We start from the raw sequence: 27,351 nt of genomic DNA, 5'->3' as shown, positions 1-27,351 counted from the left end.
GACACATATAATTTTAAAAAATATATTTTTTAAAATTCAGAAATATCGTTTTTTTTTTTGTTTTGTTTTTTTTTGTTTAGAAATTCTTTATAATTTCTATTTAAACTTTTTGGTCGTTATAATACTTCCAGTTTGCTTGTATTTTGATTGCTAAATTGTTGAAATCCAAAAAATTCATTTGAAAAAATCTTCAATTCTTTGATCATATCGTCAGTTTCTGATGTTCTCCAATTACGTGTCTAAGTGTAATTCTTGTCTATGTGATATGTTTAATTTGCCTAGTTTGTGTTGTAGATGAGATATTTCTTTTCTTTTTATCAATGGTTCAATCAATTGCATTGATATTCTGAAGTCTATAAACTTCGTTTTGCCATAAGAAACCAGGGTATTTTTCCAAATGTTTATTCTAAATTTATATTAAAAGGTTCTGTTTGTATACATTTTATAAGACTTTTAACAAGATATCTGGGGAACTTGACTCTTATCATATAACTCCAAGAGTTTTTAAAGCGACTTGTTCTCAAATTTCATGTACTTAATCTTACTTCCTTTTTATTGAATTTATTATTTTTTTAATTCTTGACTACACGTTATTTCTAACCATACATATTGTGATATTTATGTGAACTTATACTTCTGTGTCAGTATTGTATTCGTGTGTATTTTATTTTTTGACTTTTGCTAGCTGTTTGCATTTTTATTATATATGTTTTAGAACTATATAATTCTTTATTATTTACTGTTTCTTGTTTATGTGTGCTTTAATATGCTTTGTATTCCTTGCTTGTTTTTCATTAATGCACTCTGTAAATGGAATCAATCTCAATAGTGTGCTTATTTCAAATAATTAAATAAATAAAATTAGTTTCTTCAGTGTTGAAAATACCTAAACGAATCATCTGATACTAAATATAGGTATTGCCTGTTATATGTTATAATCACCCTCCCTAATTTACGAACAGAACAATAGCTGCTATTTCTGCAACTAAGTGACTATTTCTGGTACGCAAGAATAGCAATATGTAAAGTAGCTTGATATGGTTATTTAATAATAATTATTATCAGAGCTATTATAGAAAACTAATAGGCACTGAAAGTTGGCTCATAAAACATTGAAATTGTTTCTTCTTTTTTGCAAATCCTCCAATTTACATATGAGAAATATTACTTTCTAACAGCTGCAACTTCTGGAATATTAAAAGATGACATGGTCATTCTGGTATGCAGACACTGAAATTTGGTTTTGAAAACACAGATATTGCCTCTTCTTTGTTTCCATTCCTTCAACTTACAAACAAAAACATTACTTTCTAACAGTTGCATCCTCTGGTAACAGCTGTCCAAAATGGCAGTATATAAAGCAGTTTGACAGGGTTATTTAATAAATATGTCCAGAGCTATTATAGAAAATAAGCAGCTGAAAGACTGCAGTCAAAAGGCGATGAGTTGAAGGCCAACTTCATTGTATACTATTGGCAAGAGACGAGGAAAGCAGAAAATGACTCATAACCACATAATTTCACGGGCAACATACAACATTAAATGTACATTGTTCAAATAACCCGTATCAAGTTTCTCTGATGTATCAATCAGCTTTAATTGTCTCTAATGACAACATTAACAAATTATTTTCCCAGACTGAAGAAGTGCTCCAAACCTTGGCCTACAAACTAGGTCAAGGACAATGTCCAGTTCTGTCAGCCTTGGGCTACTTATGACCTTCTAAAGATTAAAAATTAAGCTATGTGCTTTGTGTCCATAGATAAAATCAAAATAAACGATGAATCGTCATTTTATACGCTTCATTTATTAATAATTTATGAATGAGAGCAATGAAATACTTAAGTTTTTTCAACACTTGCGTTCATTTTGTTCTGCCTGTTGATGATAGATGTTTATGTTGTTCGAATTAGTATGTTGTCGAAGATGTTTATTACTAACACATGATTTATGTTCGAAAGAACGTGATAAATATTCACGTGCAAGCGTTGGAACTTAAATCTTAGAAAAAAAAGTTTCAAAACTGGTTCTAACCAGATTAATCTGTTGCTGCAATGATATATATTTGTAGCTAATGACATTTTGTATCCATTTATGCATCTGACTCGCGCTCGTGATTTTACAAGTCTTGAGTCATCAAAAATAAGAATTACAGACAATTATTCTTAAGTATTGCACCAGTTCGAGTAAGGCAATTAGACGTTTCGGGTTAGTCCTAAATTTCAACTTAATTTTATTAGTAAACTATATATATCAAACAGTTTTTTAAATCAAATTTTAAAAATTGAAACATTTTACTGTAAATGTAAAATGAATTAATTTTAAAATTTTCGAGAAAATATTAATTTTTTATCACCAAATTTTTGCTACCCTAATATGAATAATTGTATTGATTTTCGAATGTTTCGCCATTTTGCCATACTGTTTCAAAATTGAATTAAAATTTATAGATTATCTGTTTTTCTATTTATCAGAAAATATCTCACTTTAAAAAAAATGTCTTTAATTGTTAATATATCCTTTTTTAAACTTTATGAAGGTTCATAATTTATTTTCATTTTGTTTTATTTTGTCAAAAAATTTTATTTATTTATTTACACATTCCTTTTTACTTTCTCGTATTCTTAGTATAGAGAAAATATAGTAATCGTCAAAAAATTCGAACGAGATTTTAGCGAGTCCCTAGGTTTCAAACCTCTTTGAATTCGAAAAACACATTTTTGAAAATGTCTATCTGTCTTTGAAAAAGATAACTCAGAAACTCTTTCAGCTAAACGATAAAGAAATTTGGTATACGGTCTTTACACCAAATTTGCAGACTTTTATCAAATTTTGAGTAAAATCTGTTCAGGGGAAGTTCGTCTGTCGAATATAACTTAACATGATAACTACAAAACGAAGGGTGCTAGATAGATCAGATTCGGTACACAGATTTAAAATTTACAGTGTAAGCGTCTATCAAAGTTTGAGCCAAATCGAACTACGGGTTGATTGTCTGTCGGTCTGCATTTTTAGAAACATGTAAATGCGATAACTAAAGAAAAACGCAATGACTTAAATGTATCAAATTTGATATGGGATTTTGTGACTACAAGTGCAATTTTGTGTCAAATCTTTGTTCTAATCGGTTGAGTGAAACACGTCTTAAACACAAATTCGTTTTTCACATACTATTAATGGCATACCAGAGAGTAATCGAAAAAAAATCGCCAAGGATGATATGATAGATTCAGTAAAAATGCTAAATTCCAGCCAAAAATTACTATTTTATAACTATTGTACGCCAATGCCATGCAAGGCATTCTCTGGCATGGCAAGTTTGTTAGAGAATATACGAGAAATTTTGGGGCAGACTCCTCCCACTGGTTTAATTATTTGTAAATGTCCCTTTCTTAGTATCCCTGGAAAGAAAAATTTGTTGTTGTAGTGCAAACCATTCATGATATACCCATACTATGTACACGATTTATTAAAATTTAAATTTCTTGCAATAACTTCTTGCTTTACATATCTTTATGCCTTTAGCAAGGGTGGTTAACCATTTTGCATTTGAATGTTTCCTGCATCTTTCAATGGCAAATTAGACCCGCCCAGGGTGTGGGCATGCTGTTAATCTTCAGTAGATAAATAGGCAACCTCGGATTAATTCTGTGGTTTCTTATAACCTCCTGTCGGGTGCAATATCAGATACTACATTGCCAAGTAAAATAGATGCAATTCATAAAATAGGTCGCTTATGACCACAAAATTCTTCCATTTTGATTTTCTGGTCATTTTTATTACGAATAAAACAAATTTATATGATTATAAGCTGAGAAGACTGATTAGAAGAAAAGAATTACAAACTCAACTACTTGCTTTACCGAACTAGAAAGCGATAAATGCGTTAAAGGTAAGCAATATATCAATACTACAAAAAGTAAATTCAAAAAAAAACCCCAGCAAGTATAGTTTCTTCAAAATTTATGTATTTCTTGATAAAGTTTTTAGCCTACTCTTTACCATATAAAAATTTCGGATTTTGGGCGAAATGGGAACACCGCCAGTGCTCAGATTTCGAATATCTCTCTCCCTTTTCAATGAATACATTTTAACGTCAGGCAATATTATAAAATCTGGTAATCATTTTTTTCTTAATTTCTCAACCATGCAGTGCCATCCTTAATATACAGACAATAAACCTTACCAAAATAATAAAAGTATTTCTTTAATGCTTTAGGAACAATATTCCGAAATCGCTAAAATGGCCGACAAAGATAGTCAAAAAGTTAAAGAGAACTTATTGTTGGGAACAAATTCATCATTTCTTTATTGCAATTAAAATTTAAACTTCATCATTTCTTAACTTTTTTTTCCTTCTTATAATACGAAGAGGAATTCCTATTTTTTAACTGGCAACGTTTTCATTTCCCGAATCAATATCAAAAATAATCGTTTGGAATTCTGTATTATTCATTAAAAATATTCTTACTTCAAGTTTCATGGGATTTTTTTGTGTTTTTTTTATTCTTTGTCTGTAATTAAATTATTATTTTTGTTGCTTATATTAAATTAAAAAATTGTTACGGGTGTGCTGAGGAATTATTTATGTCCTCAGACATTCAACTGAGTTTAAATAATACACTAGAAACAATATATGTCTATTCAGAGACTACTGCAGAGATAATAATGAAATTAATATCAAATTATTTTTAAAAACACAGTTCATTAGTAGTCTAAAAATTGTATTTTTTTATTATAATAATCTCCACTCTTTAGGATTGAATTTATAATTTATCGTTACAAATATCATGAGCTGAATTAATAAATTTTTTCTCACATTCGCTATTTTATGGATCCACACGTTTGAAATCAATAATTGATTTAACTAATAATTAAATTTTGAAAGCATTAAAATCATGTAACTGATAAATATAAGCTTATAAATATAATGTACAAAATTCTAGCTCCTTACAAAGTGAATTAATTAATTATAGCATCTATTACATTCATTATACAATTTACTTTTCTTAATTGATATGGATCATCGGTGGGAGTATTTTGTTATTATTTTTCTAATAAAGTTCAATGGGATCATAGTAGCATTGAAAGATATTTGTATTGAGTTTGTTCCTTGCAGTTTAATTATTATTATTATCATTATTTTTATTATTAGAGATAGAATTGCATTAATTAATTGAATTAAAGTAAATTTTACTATGGTATATGGTTTTTATGAATCGAGTTGATTATTTAAACGATTTTATAAAAATTGTTGAAAACACATGGCAATTCTTATAAAAATCTTTTTAAAAATTAATGCGTAAGATTTCGTGCTGAAATTTGTCATTTTAATTAATTAGTTGCATGAAAAATTAATTTGTGACATAGCTAATGTTGATAGAAGGATATTAGTAAGAACTTGCCAATACAGCAAAAATGCTTGCTGGAATTGTATTTCAAAAACAGGGATTATATATAAGAAGTATTTTCAATAAAGTTTTTTTATAATTAATTCTTTTTTAAAAACCTAGAATGTTTTTTTCATAAAATCCCTCTTTTATGTCTAAATCAGAAATTTCTTTTCGATAAAAGTAAGTAAACATTTAAAATCAGTAAATCTAGGATTCATTCTAAGCTCCCTCACCCCCACCCCAAAAAAATGTACTTATCTCCATTTGCAATAAAAGAAAAGAAAATTTGAAAAATGTTTGAGAATAAAATGTTACAAACTGTTAATTTTATTTCTTTTTCTAAAACAAATTAGTACTAATTAATACATAAATTTGGCAATTGGAAGGGCAAATTTCCACTGAATCGTGGCATCTGGAAAAGCATATAACTAAATCAAGATCTCACGCTTTACTAAACGTTGCTCTACTAATGTAATCAATTCACTTTAATTATAATCTTGCTTTTATATTTAACATTTACGTAGAATACATATTTCTGAAAATAGCAGTTGAAAAATTCTTAAATAAAAAAAAACGTTGAAACAATTGTTGTCAATTTCCTAAATTATATATAAAAGAAACATTGAAAACTTTTCGAAAAAGCTGAGAAATGCGAAATATTATAACTCAATTTTTTAAAAAGCTGATAAACGCTCCGGAATGAAATTCAGAAAATTTGTCACTTTAGAAAAATAGCATTGATTAATTAATAGGATTGAAATTTTATTATTTGGATGATCTTATGTTTATACCTTTATTTAAACAATTTGTTTTTAATCTAAATGATAAATGCTAAATGTACCATAAAAGAACTTGTAAAATTTTAAATTCTAATCGCAAATGCTATTGCATATTTACACAAACTAGTTCTTTCCCCTGTAATTATCGACACATTCTTTAGCTAATTTTCAAAAAAAATGAACATTTTTCAAATATTTAATAAATGTTTGTTAATGCATATTAAATGGCACATTTGAATTTATATATTTAAATTCGTCACAGCTGTTACAGACTAATGCATTTTATAAACATACTCAACTTCAGTGACGTGCTATGAACTTTAGTATAATTATCTTCTGAAGCTTCCTTATCGTTTGGCCCGACCTTGACTGCGCTGAAAAACGGATATTATAAATCGTCTGCTTTGTTTGCGTACTTACAGCTGAACATAATGAATGACTCTATATCTTGTTTCTCAAAATGAGATCTCTGGAGTTAGATGTAATTTATTTTCTCAAAACTTTCGCTTTCATTTTATTGTTTCCAATGATCTTAATCTTTTTATGAAAAAAAAAAAAAAAAGATTCATAGACATAATTACCACAAATTTGGTGTCTAAGTATTATAAAATTACCATGCACTGTAGGGAGAAGTCGTTTATAGGGCCATTTGGTGAAAAAACAACTGAATTAGCGTTCTTGTCTCAAAAAGGATACTACAGTGGAAAAGCTATTTACAAAATTGTAGATCTTTTCTATTTAGTGCGAAAAGACAATTTAAGCACAGTAAAACTAAGAGCAAAACGTGTCAAACATGTATTTTTTGGTCTCGATTTCCAAAACTAACGATAGAAAAATATAAATAGAACAAAACATTTAGATATCAGTAAATACTTTTATTTTCGGTGTTTGAAATGCTATTTGTGAGCTACAATGCTCAGATGAAATCTTTTTTGTATTTCTTGTCGCATATTTTGTTGCATATCAGGTGACTAGCTGATATACGCGTCTGTAAATCATCGTTTAATATCCTGCAATGTTAGAGAAGAGGTTGCATGTACTTGATATTTGAAAGTATCAGCGCAGTTCCAATGGGGGGGGGAGGCATTTATTGTTCAAAAATGATTTTTCCACCTGTTATCACGAGTTGTTACAGTCTACTAGTGAGGTTTGAAAAACCGAGACTAGAAAAATGCGCATTTTACATGTATTATTCTTAGCATTATTGTGTTCAAGGGGTCTTCCCTTACGAAACGCAAGATTTTCTACAATTTTGCAATTGACTTTTTTTCCATATCTTGAACCAGTTTCGAGATAGGAACGTTGATTCCGATATTTACCGCCAAATGACACTGTTACTGATTGTACAGTGTAGCGCATGGTCACTTTACCATACCTATGTACACGTTTGTGGCAATAGTTGCCGCATTTCTTCAATTAATAAGGCTCAGAAGAATTTTAATGGAATCCTGTATATCTACTATCATCGTAACAACACAACTTAGCAAATTTCAATTTTTTAACTCGTTTCTTTTTGAACCGTTGTGTTCATATTGTATGGTCAAATCGACGATCTACCTTATTACGATTGGACGTTTGACTCTACAATTTTGATGCAAAAATCCCATATCAAAATTTATTTTGTTAGAGATTTGACTCAGCTGTAAAATTTTGTTCCATAAATCCCTTAGAAAAATTTATTTGATTAGAAATGTGGTTAGGCTCTACAATTTTGATACAAAAATCCCGTAGCAAAATTTATTTGATTGGAAATTTGGTTCAACTCTACAATTTTTATGCAAAAATTCCATATTGAAATTTATTTGATTGGAGATTTGGTTCTGCTCTAAAATTTTGTTTCAAACATCCCATATTGAAATTTATTTGGTTGGAGATTTCGCACAGCTCTACAATTTTGGTACCAAAATCCAGTAGTAAAATTTATTTGATCAGAAATGTGGTTCAGCTCTACAATTTTGATGTAAAAATCTCATATTGAAATTTATTTGATTGGAAATTTGGTTCAACTCTACAATTTTGATGTAAAAATCCCATACTGAAATTTATTTGATTTTAGATTTGGTTCAACTCTACAATGTTTCAAAAATCCCATATTGAAATTTATTTGGTTGGAGATTTCGCACAGCTCTACAATTTTGGTACAAAAATCCAGTAGTAAAACTTATTTGATTAGAAATGTGGTTCAGTTCTACAATTTTGATGTAAAAATCTCATATTGAAATTTATTTGATTGGAAATTTGGTTCAACTCTACAATTTTGATGTAAAAATCCTATACTGAAATTTATTTGATTTTAGATTTGGTTCAACTCTACAATTTTGTTTCAAAAATCCCATATTGAAATTTATTTGGTTGGAGATTTGGCACAGCTCTACAATTTTGATACAAAAATCCCGTAGCAAAATTTATTTGAGTAGAAATGTGGTTCAACTCTACAATTTTGATGTAAAAATCTTATATTGAAATTTATTTGATTGGAAATTTGTTTCGGCTCTACAATTTTGATGCAAAAATCCCATATTAAAATTTATTTGATTAGGGATTTCGCTCATCTCAACAATTTTGATGCAAAAATCTCACATTAAAATTTGTTTGGTTGGAGATTTGATTCAGCTCTACAATTTTGTTTCAAAAAATCCCAAATTAAAATTTATTTATTCAGCTTGTTTCATCTTTTGTTTTGTTGCTTTCACATATATATGAATTAGCAGACCGGCAGACAAACAACTCTTTGATAGATTTGATCCATCATTTGATATAGATCTGTATGTTAGTAAGAAAACAATATACACAAGTTTTATTTATCTAACCCAATGAATTTGAAATTGTAGTGTTCACGGGTGCACAAACAGAGAGACAGACAGATTTTCCTTTAAAAAAATTCATCCAAAATTTGATACCGGTCTATACATTTTTTTCTCAGATGCTATATTCCAAATTTCATTCATCTGGCTGTTTATGTTTTTGAGTTATTTGAATCCAAGACAGAAAAAACATAATTCCAAATACAGAAAAATTCATCAAAACAGGAATCTCAGTTTTGGGATATTGCAATATTTCTTTCTTTTTCTTTTAACTTCCCATAGGAGAAAAAAAAATTAATCGAAAAGAAATTGTAAAACACATTTTTATTGTATACTAAACAGCTGGATTTTTAAAATTTATTTTTGTAAGAAACGAAGCGGAAGTTAATGTGTCCTGATCTCATGCGAAGAAGCTAGCTTACTGGAAATAAAATTTTGCTTTATTATTATATTTGAAATGTACGCGGTAACCAGCGTCCGGGCTAGGAGTAGCGCGTCTTTCCCATGATCTTTCCGTCCATCTCAATTGTGTCCCGGATTCGAGCCCTGATTCGGGCATGGTTATTCTTCCCCTGTGTACTTACTATCTGTGAGATGTGTGAAAGCCCCCCCCCGTGTAAAAAGGAGTTGTGTATGCGAGTGCTTGAGTGTCATCTGCATATGAGCTAGAAGTCAGACTTGTGCTCAGAGATGTTTACCCTCAGAAGCTACTGCCCCCCCCCCTTTCCATTGTAAGGCGGACACGGCACCGTCATCAATGTACGCTGTGGAAACTATGTAAAGATTTGATAGAAAGCGTAAAAAATGCGGAAATGATGTTGATTTGTAAATTAATTTACAGTTACCCTTTAAAAACATATGTACAAAAGTTATTTTTTTTATAAACGGTTATATTTTTTTAAATTTTGAACCTTGAAATATATTGTTTAAAAACTCACTACTAGATGGCGCTGATGACAGAGAATCGGATGTTTTTTTATCAGTGATTTACCGATAACTAAGTTTTGAAAGTTTAAAAGGTATTTTTTGTCATTGCGAACCTACAAAGTGTACAAAACTTCAGAGCCTCTTCACATCAGGAATTGAGTGAAAATCGACTACAAACTCCCCTTTTTACAAACATGAAACAAGTAAATGCTAAATAAAAAGTTTTTAAAAAGAACGAAAACTTTCAACGGTACATAATGAATTAAATAGGTTTTTAAAAGCAAAAAATTGGCTAAATTTAGGTATTCATTTAGTTCAAGAGTATGCACTTGGTTTCTGCAATTAATGTTCTTGCTAAGTGTATACTAAAAAATTTAACTTTTTTTAAAGTAAACATGGATTTCTACTTGATGTTGTATGATTTATTTTTCACATGCTCGAGAAAAAATAAAAGTAAAATATAGCGCGCTTTGAAAATAATCAAAATCGAGATATAATATGACTGTAGACTTCGAACTTACCATAAATAAATGAAGCCTTTTAACTCTATTGTCACACATTTTTATCTATTTGGCGTTCTATCAAGTTTTCAGATTATAAACAATAAGAATGATAAAAGAAGTAAGGAATAAATGGTTTGACAGCTCTAAACAAAAAAAATTCTTCTTTGAAATTGCTTCTTCGACTTTGCTTCCTCTTTCCTTTTTCATATACTAGTAGTCGTCAAAAAATCTAATCTCTAGATTTTGACTGTTTTCCGAATTTCATATACCATAAATCCGAAAAACACATGAAACAAACGTTTTTCAAATCGTGTCTGTGAAAACCATTTGCTTGTAACCAAACTATTTGTGAAAGCGTGATAACTCGAAAACACTTTGAACTAGACGAATGAAATGTGCCATGCTTCCTATACCTCTAAATTTGAACATTTTAAAATTTTGAATGAAATCCATTGAAGGGATGTTGAATATCTCTCTGTCCGAGTGTAAGCTAAGATAATACATCAAAATATGTAAAGCTAAATGGATAAAAATTGGCACAAAAATTTACATCTGAAGTGTAGATCCGTACTAGATTTCTGCTAAATCCGTCAAAAGGGTTAATGGTCTGTTAGTCTGTTCTTTCGTATGGATGTGAAAGCAATAACTCAAAGACGCAACGCCCTAGATAAATGAAATTTGTCTTCTAATCTGCTACTAAAATTGTGTTTTTGTATCACATTTTGGTTTAAGTTGGTCAACAAAAAAATTTTCAAAATGCATACTTGATTTTCTTCACTATATTACGAAGCACAAACTCCTCATGTCCAGGACACTGAAAATAAAAATCTGAGCTCTCCTAGTGTTCTCAAACTTATCCAAAACGTAGACGTAGACTTATCCAAATTCTGACGTAGGTGGGAAATAGTAAAAGAGAAAGTTTCATGGAAATTATCCCCACTGATTTCTTTTCAAGTCGTACTTTATGCTTAAAAAGAAGAAAAAATGTTCAACCTTATTTAAATTATACACGTTTTTATTAAAATTGAGTTATTTCATATTTTGAACATGAAATTTTATGATCGATAATTCACTCACTTCTTGAGGTTTTTGTTTGAATAAAATATATTCGGTAATTCGTTTTCAAACTATCGGGCCTATTTAAATTATTCACGTTTTATTAAAATTGAATTGTTTCATATTTGGGAACATGAAATTTTATAATCGATAATTCATTCACTTCTTGAAGTTTTTAAGTTTGAATAAAATATATTCGGTAAAACGTGCAATAAGTTTATGAATTTTTCATACATATAGATTAGATTGATCTCCAAAATACAAAATTTAAAAAAACTTTAAAAAGTGTAAAATAGTTGTCAAACATTTTTTAAACAAATAAACAATTGATTGTCGAATGTTAAATGTTGATTCTTCGAATGCAATGAAAAATAAAATCACTAATGAAAAATAAAGCCTCAGCAAGCGCATCACTACTATAATTTAAAAAATTAAGCCAAAATAAAGACAATACAGTAATGAAAACCTTTTTTTAAAAACCAAACAAAAATTTTTAATATTTATATTTCTGGTTATCTTAATTTATATCTATATATCTATATACTTATAATAAAGCTCAATGTGTGTGCGCGTGTGTGTGTGTGTGTTGGCACTCTACAGGCCAGACCGTTCAATCTACAGTTACCAAATTTGGCACATGCATACCTTGGAGGTCGGGAATGTGCACCTAGGGTCCTTTTTTGAAATTTTAATTAGAATTTTAATTATTCGTTAAAAACTAACTTTTCCTGCCAAAAAAAATCTTCATTTTCCCACCGCCAAATGGGTAAGGCTTCAGTTTTTTCCCCCACGTTAAAGAGGTTAGGCTTAGCAAATTTTCGGCCGATTATTTCAAATGATTCTGTCTATTTTCTTAATGTTTGGTGCATTTAAAATTAAACATTGTTAATTAATCGATCTTTCAGATTCATTCTGAAGTACTTTTGAATTAAAATAAAGCAGAATAAAGGAAATTAAAAATTTCTAATCTGCATAGCGTTACCCCAACTGGCGTAGAAATTTCACGCATTTGCGTTACCCTAATTGGAGTTGAAAATTCACGCATACTCTTTGTGTTTTCATTGTTGACAACTATTTTCAACGGATACGGACTTAGTTTTGAAGGCTTAACATGTTTTCGACAGATTATTTCAAGCGATTCTGTTTATTTTCTTAATATTTGATGCATTTAAAACTAAACATTGTTAATTATCGATCTGTTCATGATGAATCTGAAAGAATTTTGTTGAAAAATTCTTGAGATATTATATAAAATGAGATATTATATAGAATATAAGATATTCTTTAGTGCCCATAAGGTATAAATACTCAGCGACTCTATTTTCAGTACTCATATTTTAAAAAAAAAAAATCTTCGTTTCAGTAAAAAAAAAAATTCTTATATCAATTTTTGCATTTTAATCATTTCCACTTTAACTTAAAGCATAAATTCTACGGGAGCTAGCAGAAAATTAGAGAGATACATATTATGTTACTGCTTAAGGCCTTTATAATATTATGAGTGAATTATATAACTATCAAAATTTGAAGCTTTAAAATATTTTTATGAAGAAGCTATTAAAATAGGAGTTATATAAAATATTTAATTATTAAAATCGTAACGAGCATTAAAATTGGCTGGCTGGTGGCCAAAGGCGACTGGTATATCATATATTGAAAGAATATTCATTTCTTAGCAAAATACGTGATAAAATAACGAACCAAAATATTTATACTCATTTCACAATAGAAATGTGATGGAAAAAAACGATCTAAATAATTCACATTCTTTACAAAAAAAAAGCATAAAAAATATCGATCTAAAATATCCGATGCACTATCAGTTTTATGAACGTTTTAAACAGATGTTTATGTTCCCACCGTATCTCTCAGTTTTCTTATCTCTTACTTTCATCTTTCGAGTCAAACTGGCAATAAAGGCTGATCAAACTTTACACATTCAATACTTTAAAACATTCAGATTCTGAATTACAGACTTCATGACATTTCGAAGTTGATCTTCAAAATGGTGCTGCTAGAAGCAATAATTTCGAATGTTTTGGGTGCGTTCGCTTTGTTTTTACTGTGTTCAGCTATATACAACTGGATTAAAAGCCGTGGTTATCCACCAGGCCCGATTGGATTGCCTGTGATTGGATATATGCCTTTTCTGGGGAAAAAACCGAACATAACTTTGAGAGACCTTAGCAAAAAATATGGAGATATTTTCAGGTGAGTCATTTCATCTCTACTAATAATAAAAGAGAATGTATATAAATATGTATCTGTCTACCTGTCTATTGATGCACTACAGAATAGACTGTATCACCAAATGTGCTGAGATGTATTTTGGTTATTGAGAATACTTACCTAGAAGCGATATTTTTAAAATTTTAATTAAAACATTTATTAATTAGAAATTAAGAGACATTTTGAGGTCTTTCTGTGTTTTAAATTTTAAAATGTAAAAAATATATTTTTATACATTTTAAAATTTAAAAAATAAATCTTTTTTTAATTATATCAAATTAAATGTCTTTCAAACTTTTTTGGAATTTGAGGCAATTAAAAAAATAATTTTGAATAATTTTTAGTAACAGATTTAATTGGAGTTTTTCCGGGATTACTTCCAAAAATAGTGGCACAAAAATGCTATTTTTATATAACTAAAAATTTTAAAAATTCACTTTTAATGATATCGATTTAAATTCCTTGCAAACTTTTTCGAAATGTGAAGCAATTTAAAAAAATACTTTTGAATAATTTTCAACTATAGATTTAACTGTTAAATATTTTTCCGGAGTTCGGGACAATTAAAAAACTACTTTTGAATAATTTTTAGTAACAGATTTAATTGGAGTTTTTCCAGGATTACTTCCAAAAATAGTGCCACAAAAATGCTATTTTTATATAACTAAAAATTTTAAAAATTCCCTTTTAAGGATATCGATTTAAATTCCTTGCAAACTTTTTCGAAATGTGAAGCAATTTAAAAAAATACTTTTGAATAATTTTCAACTATAGATTTAACTGTTCAAAATTTTTCCAGAGTTTGGGGCAATAAAAAAAATAATTTTGAATAATTTTTAGTAACAGATTTAATTGGAGTTTTTCCGGGATTACTTCCAAAAATAGTGGCATAAAAATGCTATTTTTATATAACTAAAAATTTTAAAAATTCACTTTTAATGATATCGATTTAAATTCCTTGCAAACGTTTTCGGAATTTGAAGCAATTTTAAAAAAATACTTTTGAATAATTTTCAACTATAGATTTAACTGTTAAAAATTTTTCCGGTGTTCGGGACAATTAAAAAAATACTTTTGAATAATTTTTAGTAGCAGATTTAATTGGAGTTTTTCCTGGATTAGTTCCAAAAACAGTGCCACAAAAGTGCTATTTTTATATAATTAAAAATTTTATAAATTCGCTTTTAATGATATCGATTTAAATGCCTTGCAAACTTTTTCGGAATTTGAAGCAATTAAAAAAAAAATACTTTTGAATAATTTTCAATCATAGATTTAACTGTTAAAAATTTTTCCGCTGTTCGGGACAATTAAAAAACTACTTTTGAATAATTTTTAGTAGCAGATTTAATTGGAGTTTTTCCGGGATTACTTCCAAAAGTAGTGGAATAAAAATGCTATTTTTATATAACTAAAAATTTTAAAAATTCTCTTTTAATGATATCGATTTAAATTCCTTGCAAACGTTTTCGGAATTTGAAGGAATTTTAAAAAAATACTTTTGAATAATTTTCAACTATAGATTTAACTGTTAAAAATTTTTCCGGTGTTCGGGACAATTAAAAAAATACTTTTGAATAATTTTTAGTAGCAGATTTAATTGGAGTTTTTCCTGGATTAGTTCCAAAAACAGTGCCACAAAAGTGCTATTTTTATATAATTAAAAATTTTATAAATTCGCTTTTAATGATATCGATTTAAATGCCTTGCAAACTTTTTTGGAATTTGAAGCAATTAAAAAAAAAATACTTTTGAATAATTTTCAATCATAGATTTAACTGTTAAAAATTTTTCCGCTGTTCGGGACAATTAAAAAACTACTTTTGAATAATATTTAGCAGCAGATTTAATTGGAGTTTTTCCGGGATTACTTCCAAAAGTAGTGGCATAAAAATGCTATTTTTATATAACTAAAAATTTTAAAAATTCTCTTTTAATGATATCGATTTAAATTCCTTGCAAACGTTTTCGGAATTTGAAGCAATTTTAAAAAAATACTTTTGAATAATTTTCAACTATAGATTTAACTGTTAAAAATTTTTCCGGTGTTCGGGACAATTAAAAAAATACTTTTGAATAATTTTTAGTAGCAGATTTAATTGGAGTTTTTCCTGGATTAGTTCCAAAAACAGTGCCACAAAAGTGCTATTTTTATATAATTAAAAATTTTATAAATTCGCTTTTAATGATATCGATTTAAATGCCTTGCAAACTTTTTCGGAATGTGAAGCAATTAAAAAAAAAATACTTTTGAATAATTTTCAATCATAGATTTAACTGTTAAAAATTTTTCCGCTGTTCGGGACAATTAAAAAACTACTGTTGAATAATTTTTAGTAGCAGATTTAATTGGAGTTTTTTCGGGATTACTTCCAAAAATAGTGGCATAAAAATGCTATTTTTATATAACTAAAAATTTTAAAAATTCACTTTTAATGATATCGATTTAAATTCCTTGCAAACGTTTTCGGAATTTGAAGCAATTTTAAAAAAATACTTTTGAATAATTTTGAACTATAGATTTAACTGTTAAAAAATTTTCCGGTGTTCGAGACAATTAAAAAACTACTTTGGAATAATTTTTAGTAGCAGATTTAATTGGAGTTTTTCCTGGATTAGTTCCAAAAACAGTGCCACAAAAGTGCTATTTTTATATAATTAAAAATTTTATAAATTCGCTTTTAATGATATCGATTTAAATGCCTTGCAAACTTTTTCGGAATTTGAAGCAATTAAAAAAAAATACTTTTGAATAATTTTCAATCATAGATTTAACTGTTAAAAATTTTTCCGCTGTTCGGGACAATTAAAAAACTACTTTTGAATAATTTTTAGTAGCAGATTTAATTGGAGTTTTTCCGGGATTACTTCCAAAAGTAGTGGCATAAAAATGCTATTTTTATATAATTAAAAATTTTATAAATTCGCTTTTAATGATATCGATTTAAATGCCTTGCAAACTTTTTCGGAATTTGAAGCAATTAAAAAAAAATACTTTTGAATAATTTTCAATCATAGATTTAACTGTTAAAAATTTTTCCGCTGTTCGGGACAATTAAAAAACTACTTTTGAATAATTTTTAGTAGCAGATTTAATTGGAGTTTTTCCGGGATTACTTCCAAAAGTAGTGGCATAAAAATGCTATTTTTATATAATTAAAAATTTTATAAATTCGCTTTTAATGATATCGATTTAAATGCCTTGCAAACTTTTTCGGAATTTGAAGCAATTAAAAAAAAATACTTTTGAATAATTTTTAATCATAGATTTAACTGTTAAAACTTTTTCCGGTGTTCGGGACAATTAAAAAACTAATTTTGAATAATTTTTAGTAGCAGATTTAATTGGAGTTTTTCCTGGATTACTTCCAAAAATAGTGCCACAAAAATGCTATTTTTATGTAACTAAAAATTTTAAAAATTCCCTTTTAATGATATCGATTTAAATGCCTTGCAAACTTTTTCGGAATGTGAAGCAATTTTTTTAAAAAAAATACTTTTGAATAATTTTCAATCATAGATTTAACTGTTAAAAATTTTTCCGCTGTTCGGGACAATTAAAAAACTACTTTTGAATAATTTTTAGTAGCAGATTTAATTGGAGTTTTTCCGGGATTACTTCAAAAGTAGTGGCATAAAAATGCTATTTTTATATAACTAAAAATTTTAAAAATTCTCTTTTAATGATATCGATTTAAATTCCTTGCAAACTTTTTCGGAATGTGAAGCAATTTAAAAAAAATACTTTTGAATAATTTTCAATCATAGATTTAACTGTTAAAACTTTTTCCGGTGTTCGGGACAATTAAAAAACTACTTTTGAATAATTTTTAGTAGCAGATTTAATTGGAGTTTTTCCGGGATTACTTCCAAAAGTAGTGGCATAAAAATGCTATTTTTATATAACTAAAAATTTTAAAAATTCTCTTTTAATGATATCGATTTAAATTCCTTGCAAACTTTTTCGGAATGTGAAGCAATTTAAAAAAAATACTTTTGAATAATTTTCAATCATAGATTTAACTGTTAAAACTTTTTCCGGTGTTCGGGACAATTAAAAAACTAATTTTGAATAATTTTTAGTAGCAGATTTAATTGGAGTTTTTCCTGGATTACTTCCAAAAATAGTGCCACAAAAATGCTATTTTTATGTAACTAAAAATTTTAAAAATTCCCTTTTAATGATATCGATTTAAATGCCTTGCAAACTTTTTCGGAATTTGAAGCAATTTTTTTAAAAAAAATACTTTTGAATAATTTTCAATCATAGATTTAACTGTTCAAAATTTTTCCAGAGTTTGGGGCAGTAAAAATATGATTTTGAATAATTTTTAGTAACAGGTTTAATTGGAGTTTTTCCGGGATTACTTCCAAAAATAGTGCCATAAAAATGCTATTTTTATGTAATTAAAAAAAAAAAATTTAAATCTCTTTTAATGATATCGATTTAAATGCCTCGCAAACTTTTTCGGAATTTAAAAAAATTTAAAGGCAATTTAGAAAAACAGTTTTGAGATATTTTCAGCAATATATTGAATTGTAAGAAATTTTTCTGGAATTTAAGACAATTTTTTAAAAAAATATTTTTGAATTATTTTATCAATAGATTTAATTGGAGTTTTTCGTTGATTACTTCCAAAAAAGTGCCACAAAAAAGTTATTTTTATATAATTACAAAAATTTGAAATTGTCTTTTAATGATATAGATTGCAAATGTTTTCGGAATTTGAGGCAATTTATAAAAAAAAAAATACTTTTAAATAATTTTCTGTAATAGATTAAATTGTTCGGCAATTTTTGGGGCAATATAAAAAAAATACTTTCAAAAATAGATTTAACTGAAGCAATAGAGTTAATTGGAGTATTTCTGTGATTACTTCTGAAAATAGTACCACAAAAAAAATCTTTTTTGTATAATTTAAAATTTAAAAAAAATCTTTTAATGATATCAATTTAAATGTCTTGTAGATTTTTTTCGGAATTCGAGGCAATTAAAAAAAAATACTTTAGAGTAATTTTTAACGACAGATTTAAATGACCGGAATTTAAGACAAATTAAAAAAAATTGAATAAAAATTTGAATAATTTTTGGCAACATATTTAATTGTTGCAATGAAAAAATACAAACCTTTTTCATTGTTTTTTCCGAATATATAAGCCCATGATTTTCTACCCTTGTTGAAAACTAAGGAAAAGGGATTATGTTTAACATCCTTATCAGTTGCATAAAGAATAAGAAAGTGAAGTTGCAATGCTATAAAAATCTAAAGATATATTTATAATAGCATTACTATGTCATGGAACTTGACTCCATTAGTATAGTTCATGCACACAATGAATAAAACAAGTGTAAGGTTATTAAAATAACACGGCTTCTAAATGTGTCTCAATTAGATACTCCAAAATGCATCGTTCATGGAATAGTTCATATCGAATTTGGTATAAGAAATTTAATTTAGTTAGTGTAAATTTCAATATAAAAAATGTCCTTAATGAATTTTTGAAATGTTATTGTACTTGCAATTAAGATTTTAATTTAAGCACAGGTGAACATATTTAAAAATTCGTTTACATTTAAAACAACTGTTCTTTTCTGTGGTATAATTGTATATATAAAGACATTCAGGTGATATAGACAGAGAATTCGGGAAATCATACTCGTAGCACAATGAACAGAACGTTGTAAGACTTCTAAAATAGTTTGAGCTATATGTCTATTATAATTTGAGTTTAAAAAGATTTTGTTGACAAGACTATTAACCCTTTAAAGGGGCATTTTTTTCTAGTCATTTTATGTTTAAATATTTTTAGGCTCGAAATTAGAATAAGAGAAGGGATTCATTTAACTTATTAGATAAATTTAATTTGATTAATTAATTAATTGGTTAATTAATAATTAAGTAACAAATCAAGACACATCATTTTGTGTAAGATAAAGAACTGAAGCATCTATGTTTCTGTCTTTCTAAAAAAAATTGTCAGAACTTATGCCAACCTACATAATTTCATACAAAGATTGATAAATTTGGTGGGAAGCATACTTCCCACCGCCCTAGAAAGGGTTAAGACAAATTCTACACAAAATATTTAACTGGAACTAAAATCAACCGGTATTCCGGCGATTCGGTCTACATAGACGAGTAGTAAATTATGAATTCTGTATATAATCATATACTCTATATTATATTTCAAAAGAAGTGCCCATACTTCACATAACTTTTATATGAGCAATTAGTAACATGCATTTAAGTTATAATATATTGTCACGTAAGTTCTCTAGTGTGCAACTGAATGATACACACAAGAAGTAGAGCTAAACCAATTTATTAACCCTTTCTAGGGCCGTGGGAAGTATCCTTCCCACCAAACTTATCAATCTTTGTATGAAATTATGTAGGTTGGCATAAGTTCTGACAAATTTTTTTAGACAGACAGAAACTTACATGCTTCAGTTCTTTATCTCACACAAAATGATGTCTTGGTTTGTTACTTAATTATTAATTAACCAAATTAATTAATGAATCAAATTAAATTTATCTAATAAGCTAAATGAATCCCTTTTCTTATTCTAATTTCAAGCCTAAAAATATTTTAACATAATATAACCAGAAAAAAAATGGCCCTTTAAAGGGTTAACTCAACTCTGAACTGAGAACACAGTGACTGACAGATCTGCTTTTATACTAGCAGGGAAAGTTTCAGAATACTTTTCTGGAGACAGTAAGAAAAGTCCAGAACACTTGTCTGGTAAACTAAAGAAAGGTCCAAAATCTTCCGGAACATGAAATAAAGAAAAACATAAATTCAAGGAATTAAATATCTACACAGACTGTGAATCGCATTGTCTCTAGCGGGATTCGAATTTACGATCCCTTGACTAAGAGACCAGTGCTATGACCATTCGGCCATGGAGAGTCGATTGCCTCTTTTCAATGCGGCAATATGATAAAATTCAGTTTTTAATGATAATCCAATTTTATAAGTGTTAAAAAATTATTATTATTATTTTCAAAAATCCTTTAATTTTTGAAAATACACCATTTTTACCTCGATTTATGCCCGTCTACGTAATTAGTAGTGTGAATTTTGGGGTTTTTTTAAAGCTTCTTAAAATCTAATCACCGTAACTTTAGCTCTCTGACAACGATTTGGCTATGTCAAACGCAACACAAATCATTTCTGATCTTTTCAAGATGTGAGGAAGTAGCGTTTCAAGCATACAAAATCAGTGGACATGTGTTCCGCATTCGCATTTTTTTATTTGTTCACTTTTTGATTTTCATCAGAGGACTTCACTCTTGAAACTTCAGAAAAACATCATGAATTGGCTAAATTAAATTAGCATCTAAAGCTATTGATCATTTCAGTCTTGATAATCTCTTTAAAATGATTTAAACTGTTTAATCACTTTAAAGAGATTATAAAGAGTTACTAACATCTCATTCGTAACTCTTGATATCTTTCTTACTATTGAAATATTTTTGGACAATTTATTGCTATTTTATTCTTTATTCTTTAATTTTTACTGTATCCTATACGAAGTATAGAGAATGTATAGTAATTGTTTAAAATGTTGAACTCGATATTTTGACGAATCTCCACTTTTCAGACCTCCGTGAGTTCAAATAACACATTTTTGGAAAATATCCGGCTGTCTGTGATAAAGATAACTCAAAAAAGCTTTGAGCTAGGCTGTTGAAATTTGGTATTTGGTCTGTACACGAAATTTGCAGATTTCTATCAAATTTTGAGCAAATTCTGTTCAGAGGCAGCCCGTCTGTCCGGCTGTTAGAATACAAGTTAACACGATCAAAGAACGAAGAGAGCTAGATAGATAAAATTCGGTACAAGGATTTAATATATATACAGTGCAGCCATCTGTCAAATTTTGAGCAAAATCCAACTATGGGTTGATTGTCTGTCGGTCTGTACTTTCAGAAGCATGTAAACGCAATAATTCAAAAATGCAATTACTTAAACATATCCAATTTGATATGGGATTTTGCGATTGCAAGTGCAGTTTTGTGCCAAATTTTCGTTGAATTAAAATTTCGGTTGAATAAAAACCTATCTAAAACACAAATTCGGATTTTTGGATACTATTAACGCATGCTAGGGCATAATCATCAAGAATGGTATGATAGAGTCCGTAAAAATACTAAATTCACACCGTATAATAATATTTAGTAACATATTGTACGCCAATGGGATGCAGGCGTTCTCTGGCATGACTTCGAATAAACTTTTTATTCGAAAGAATGCGAGAAAGTTTTGGGAAGACTGCTCCTGCTAGTTAATATAAGTTACTTTTCAATTTACTTCATTAACGCTAATTACTATCGCAATTAAAGTATCAATTGATTTTATTTATTAATCAACAGATGATTCATCATAATGGAATTCAATTGAACTGATGATTATTATGATGATCGCACACACAGCAAATTATTATCCCCGCTTTTATTTCTAAGAAAGCCAAAAACGATTTGATTGTTAGGTCAAGGTCAGCTACAATCAGTGAGATAGGAGCAAGCATTGAAAGAGACAGAGATCGAACATCAAATGAAAGCAGTTAAGTAATAAAAGATAGTTTTATATCTCAATGTTTTCGAAAAATATTCAATTGCTAGATTGTTCCAAATTAATTATTAATTTGTGATAACTAGTATACTTTGTTACAATGATATTTTATAAAACTGCTGGGAATTCAGCCGTTTGATATTAGAGTATTGCAGTGGAAATGATGATGAATAAAAAGTCTGCAAAGATTGAGTCCGACAAAAGGAAAGATTTAATTTAAATACAATTTATTACGAGGAAATAGAATTGAACACTTGATGAACTATTTACAGATATGACGGGGAAAACTTATAAAAACATAAAGGTCATTACAGGACCTGAGACCAATACCGAACCAAAACATCTTACAAACATAACGACACGTATTTTATATCATGTCTTAATTCTAAAGTTTTTATATTAGCTACAGTTGCTAGGTTACATAAATATCAGATGCGATACCGATTAAATAGTTAAATGTTTAATGTCACGTGAAGTGATTTATTCATACCAATGACGCACAAAAGCAGGTTCAAAATGCATTGCATCATTTTTTCAATAAAGTACGGGAGACAAAATAATTTGGCATTTATAACCTTAATACCGAAATTTCCTAACATACTTTGCAACATGCGAAGTTAATTTAGTTTTATGTAAAACTACCTTATTACTTTCTCGTGTACGCAGTATAGAGAAAGTATAATAATTGTCAAAAAAATGGAACGCGACATTTTGACGAATCTCCACGTTTTAGACCTCTCTGAGTTGGAAAAATACATTTAAAAAAAGGCCGTCTGTTTGTCTGCCTATGACAAAAATAACACAAAAGCGCTGTGAGCTAGACGGATGAATTTTGGTATACGGTTTTTACATCAAATTTGCATACTTCTATCAAATTTAGAAGAAAATCTGTCCAGAGGAAATTCGTCGATCTGGCTGTTCAATATAAGTTTTCACAATAATTACAAAATGAAAAGAGCTGTATAAATAAGATTTGGTGCACAGAATTAACATCTATAGTGTAGATACCTGTCAAATTTTGAGCCAAATACAACAACGGGTCGATTGTCTCTCTGTCTGTACATTCAGATATACGTAAACGTGGTAATTCCAAAACCATTGATTTAAATATATCAAATATGGTGCATTATTTTATGATTACAAGTGTAATTCTGAGTCAAATTTTTGATTCAATTAATTGAGAAAAATGCGTCTAAAATACAAATTTGGTTTTTGGATACTATTAATGTATACCAGGGATTAATCGCCAAGTAACTCGCCAAAGATGACCCGATAGATTTAGTAAAAATGCTAAATTCGCTCCAAAGGTAAATATTTCGTAACTGCTGTAATCCAAAGCCATGTCAGGCGTTCTCTGTTCTTAACAAGTTTATTAGAGTATACGAGAAAGTTTTGAGGAAACTATTCTTTTTGGTTTAAAGTAGAATTTAAATCTTGATTCCCACGCATTAATATTTTAAACCAAGTTTGCGATTCCATCAAGTAAAGTTGCTGTCAGTATTCGGACAGTACTGACAGTTTGTAGTCAATGGCCACATCTTGGCAACTTACGTTAATTGTAAAAATTCTACATTTGAGTTCAGTATTTCCAGTGATGGAGCTGTAAAGTATGTTACTAATTTTCAATGTAATATTTAATCATGTGTTTTGGTATTTGGGGACACTCTATGTTATTCCAGTCAAATTAAAACCTAAGACATTATTATCGTCAAAGATATAAATTGCATCTATGCATCCCTATAAAATATTTTTTGGAATCCAATACATTTAGCCCTTCTTTAGCGCGATTAATTCATTCTACACTATATATATTATGCAATAATTTCAATTTATCAACGTTCTGAAAAAACTTATTTCTTAATCATCTGAACTCAGGCTTCCTTTTAACTTCTGAGATCGATAGATTCTTACATTCTCCCACCAAACTTAAAATACTATTTCAGTTAAATTCCTTTCTGAAGCTATATAAACTGTGAATATTTTCATACAGTCGCCTTTTGCTATTTTCTGTCTTGCTATCCAGACAGCGCCATTGCTTGTTCATGGCTTAAATAAAGAACTTTTTAAAACATTTTCAAATTGTATTCTTTTTTTTTATGTAAAAATCATGCACCGAGAAATTTTTTTGTTTAAAGAATTCCAAATCTGCTTGTCTTTTATCAAGAAAATATTTTTGCTTTACTCAAATGCTGGAAAGACGGGGGAGGTCACAAGATTAAAAAACATTATTTTACTAGTTGCTGTATAATTGTGCACAAAATATAAAAAAAAATATGAATGATAAAATATTAGGATAATACTAACTCTCTATATAGCATAATTAGTTAGGTTTTATTACATTTTTTTTAATTATTGAAATTTTTATAAATCCGAACATATGCTTTAATAATATTGCAAACAAATATGGATTTCAGGCAGTCTGAAATTATAAACGAAAATAAAAAAGAATATATATTAAAAAAAATCAACAAAATAAAAAATACATGTTAACCCTTTAAAGGGCTATTTTTTTCTAGTCATATTATGTTAAAATATTTTTAGGCTTGAAATTAGAGTAAGAAAAGGGATTTATTTAGCTTATTAGATAAATTTAATTTGATTAATTAATTTGGTTAATTAATAATTAAGTAACAAATCAAGACACACCATTTTGTCGGAGATAAAGAACTGAAGCATCTAAGTTTCTGACTTACTAAAAAAATTTGTCAGAACTTTTGCCAACATACATAATTTCATACAAAGATTAATAAATTTGGTGGGAGGCATACTTCCCACGGCCCTAGAAAGGGTTAACCTAAAATCAAAAATTAATGTGCTAAAAAAGTGTTGAAATGTGCGTCTGAATTGACCATTTTATTAAAAGAGGGGCACACAAATGTATGCGTGTATGCGTACGTGCTTGTGTAAGTGGTAGAATTTCAAATTGGAATTCAATCATATAGCCCAATGAAAACATTACACAAGAAGCCTTCCTGGTTTGTAAAATAAATTAAGCATAAAACTTTTTTCCTACCCTAGGCTAAAAGATAGTTCCGCACCAACCCTGCTATAATCACTCAATTTCTATTAATCATCAGAATAGATTTTCGAACGATTGAAGATGAACAATACTCGTCTAATAACATTTTTCGTCCTTTTCAAGGTTTTTTTGTTTCCAGCAAATTGTTACAATGAATGCATTCCCAGAACTCAGCTAAACAAATAACTTTTTCATCCTTTTTCGTCTTTTATCAACTGTTATCGCACCAGCTTATATAAACATGCCTACAATTGATAATTTTCGAAATCTTCATAAACATCTTAGGCATACTCTATTGGTAAAATTTTGATTTGTAGAAAGTTCAAGGAAAATTAAACCAGTACATGCCTCTCTCCCACACTTCCTTCGACTTTTCGTATACTTACATAATGTGGCCTATTTTGTGTTTAACTTCGTTGTAAGGAAACTCCACAATGCGTTTTTAATTTCACGTTTTAATAGATAAAGACAAAATTCGATTTATATTAAAAATTTTGGTTTCAAAACCGCATAAGATGTTTCATTAGCTTTGCTTTGTAAGTTTCTTCTTTACATATATAAAGACTAACAAATCTATAGTCAATACATTGAAGAATTTAACCTAAAATTAGTCACAAATCTACAGTTTTGATATAAAAGTCATATATAAAAGGTCATCCGTGTTGAAAAGCATAATGGATTTTTTTTTCTCGTATACGAAGTATATAAAGTGCCAACCTAACTAAGCCTAGACACCAAATTTGTGTCAATAGCTGTCGCCGTTCTCAAGTTAATGTGTGCTAAAATGATCTGAATTTAAAACTCCACATAGTTCCAAAAGGACTTTTCGGACATAGATTCGTTTATAACGAAAAGAGTTATCAAAATTTCAAGATCGAATTCTTTTATGTTTATAATACTTCCACTTTATGTACTTCGCATTCGGAGTAATAGATACTAAAAATACTTCGTCACATCGTGAAATCTAGATACAACCTCTATTCTCTTGTCAGAATGTAATAACTGATTCACTCATTGAGAATGTACAACAGTAGCGCTCCAAAAGTTTATTTCAAAAATATATGTACTCCTTTTTATTTTCTCGTCAAAAAAATTCGAACTCGAAATTTTGAATTTCCATGTTTCAAACTTTCTTGAATCCAGAAAAAAAGTTTCTGAAATCATATTTGCTAGCTAGATAATTTAAAAACGCATTGATCTAGCAGGATGAAATTTGTTATGCGGTTTAAATTTGTTATACCAAATTGTACATTCCTATCGAATTATAAACGAAATCGGTTTGCATAATGTTTTCTGTCCAAGTGCAAATGGACACAAACTACCAAACGCTAAGTATACTGGTAAAACTGGTACTGGTAAAATACTGGTACTGATAAAATTGGTACTGGTAAAATACTGGTACTGGTAAAATTGGTATTGGTAAAATACTGGTACGCGCTATACTGGTAAAATTTGTTTAACAATCTATCTAACAGCAGCTGTGTAACAGCAATTAGTTGTAATTGTTAATGTTGCATGTCTGTGTTAGTTACGTCGAAACAAAAAAAAATTATCGGACTTATTTAAATTTCTGATCCTATAGTTTCCTAATTTGAGAGTTTTTAATTTTTTTCTCGTCGTTTTTCATTAGTTTCTATATAGGACCACAACTCGTCATTTGCGTCAATGACTATAGATTAGCCAAAGAGATTCTGAATCATCCATTGACATTAGCAAGACCTCCACATTCTTTCGACTTCTTGGTTGGAAAAGGAGGTAACATTTTATTTTATTTCCTCTTTTCATTTGAAATGAATGTTGCTAATTTCATAATTTTTGTTAGACTAACAACCGATTTTGAAATTTCATGAAGAGCATTGGGAAACATCATCGAATGCTGAGGATTTTGATAGCCCTTTTGACGATATCCCTCTTTCTAAATTTTGATGTCACATCAAAGTAATGGCAATTTACCTATAATAATTTATAGAATATACGTCAAAGACAGCTAGTTATCTATGGAATATTTCCAGTGCAAGTAGATCTTAAAATCTTAATCAAATGACAAAAAGAACAGTAGAA

The 27,351-nt window shown here is 28.6% G+C and overlaps 1 protein-coding gene across 2 annotated transcripts in view; it reads left to right on the top strand.

Annotated features, from left to right (window-relative positions):
* LOC129972410 (cytochrome P450 2C15-like) overlaps nt 1-27,351 on the top strand; it is a 102,069-nt gene that overhangs the window by 53,257 nt on the left and 21,461 nt on the right. Inside the window, exons 1-2 of one of the 2 annotated variants that reach the window (XM_056086543.1) lie at nt 13,364-13,673; nt 26,921-27,045. In XM_056086543.1, the coding sequence (XP_055942518.1) occupies nt 13,468-13,673; nt 26,921-27,045 (331 nt within the window). In that variant the 5' untranslated portion in view covers nt 13,364-13,467. Of the gene's footprint in view, nt 1-13,363; nt 13,674-26,920; nt 27,046-27,351 lie in introns of those variants that run through there. The other variant, XM_056086544.1, reaches the window with a different exon arrangement.

This window comes from Argiope bruennichi, chromosome 6 (assembly GCF_947563725.1).
Source record: "Argiope bruennichi chromosome 6, qqArgBrue1.1, whole genome shotgun sequence".
In the NCBI taxonomy this organism is placed as follows: Eukaryota; Metazoa; Arthropoda; class Arachnida; order Araneae; family Araneidae; genus Argiope; species Argiope bruennichi.
The sequence above is the reverse complement of the archived record's forward strand: the minus strand, read 5'-3'. Positions and strand labels throughout refer to the sequence as shown.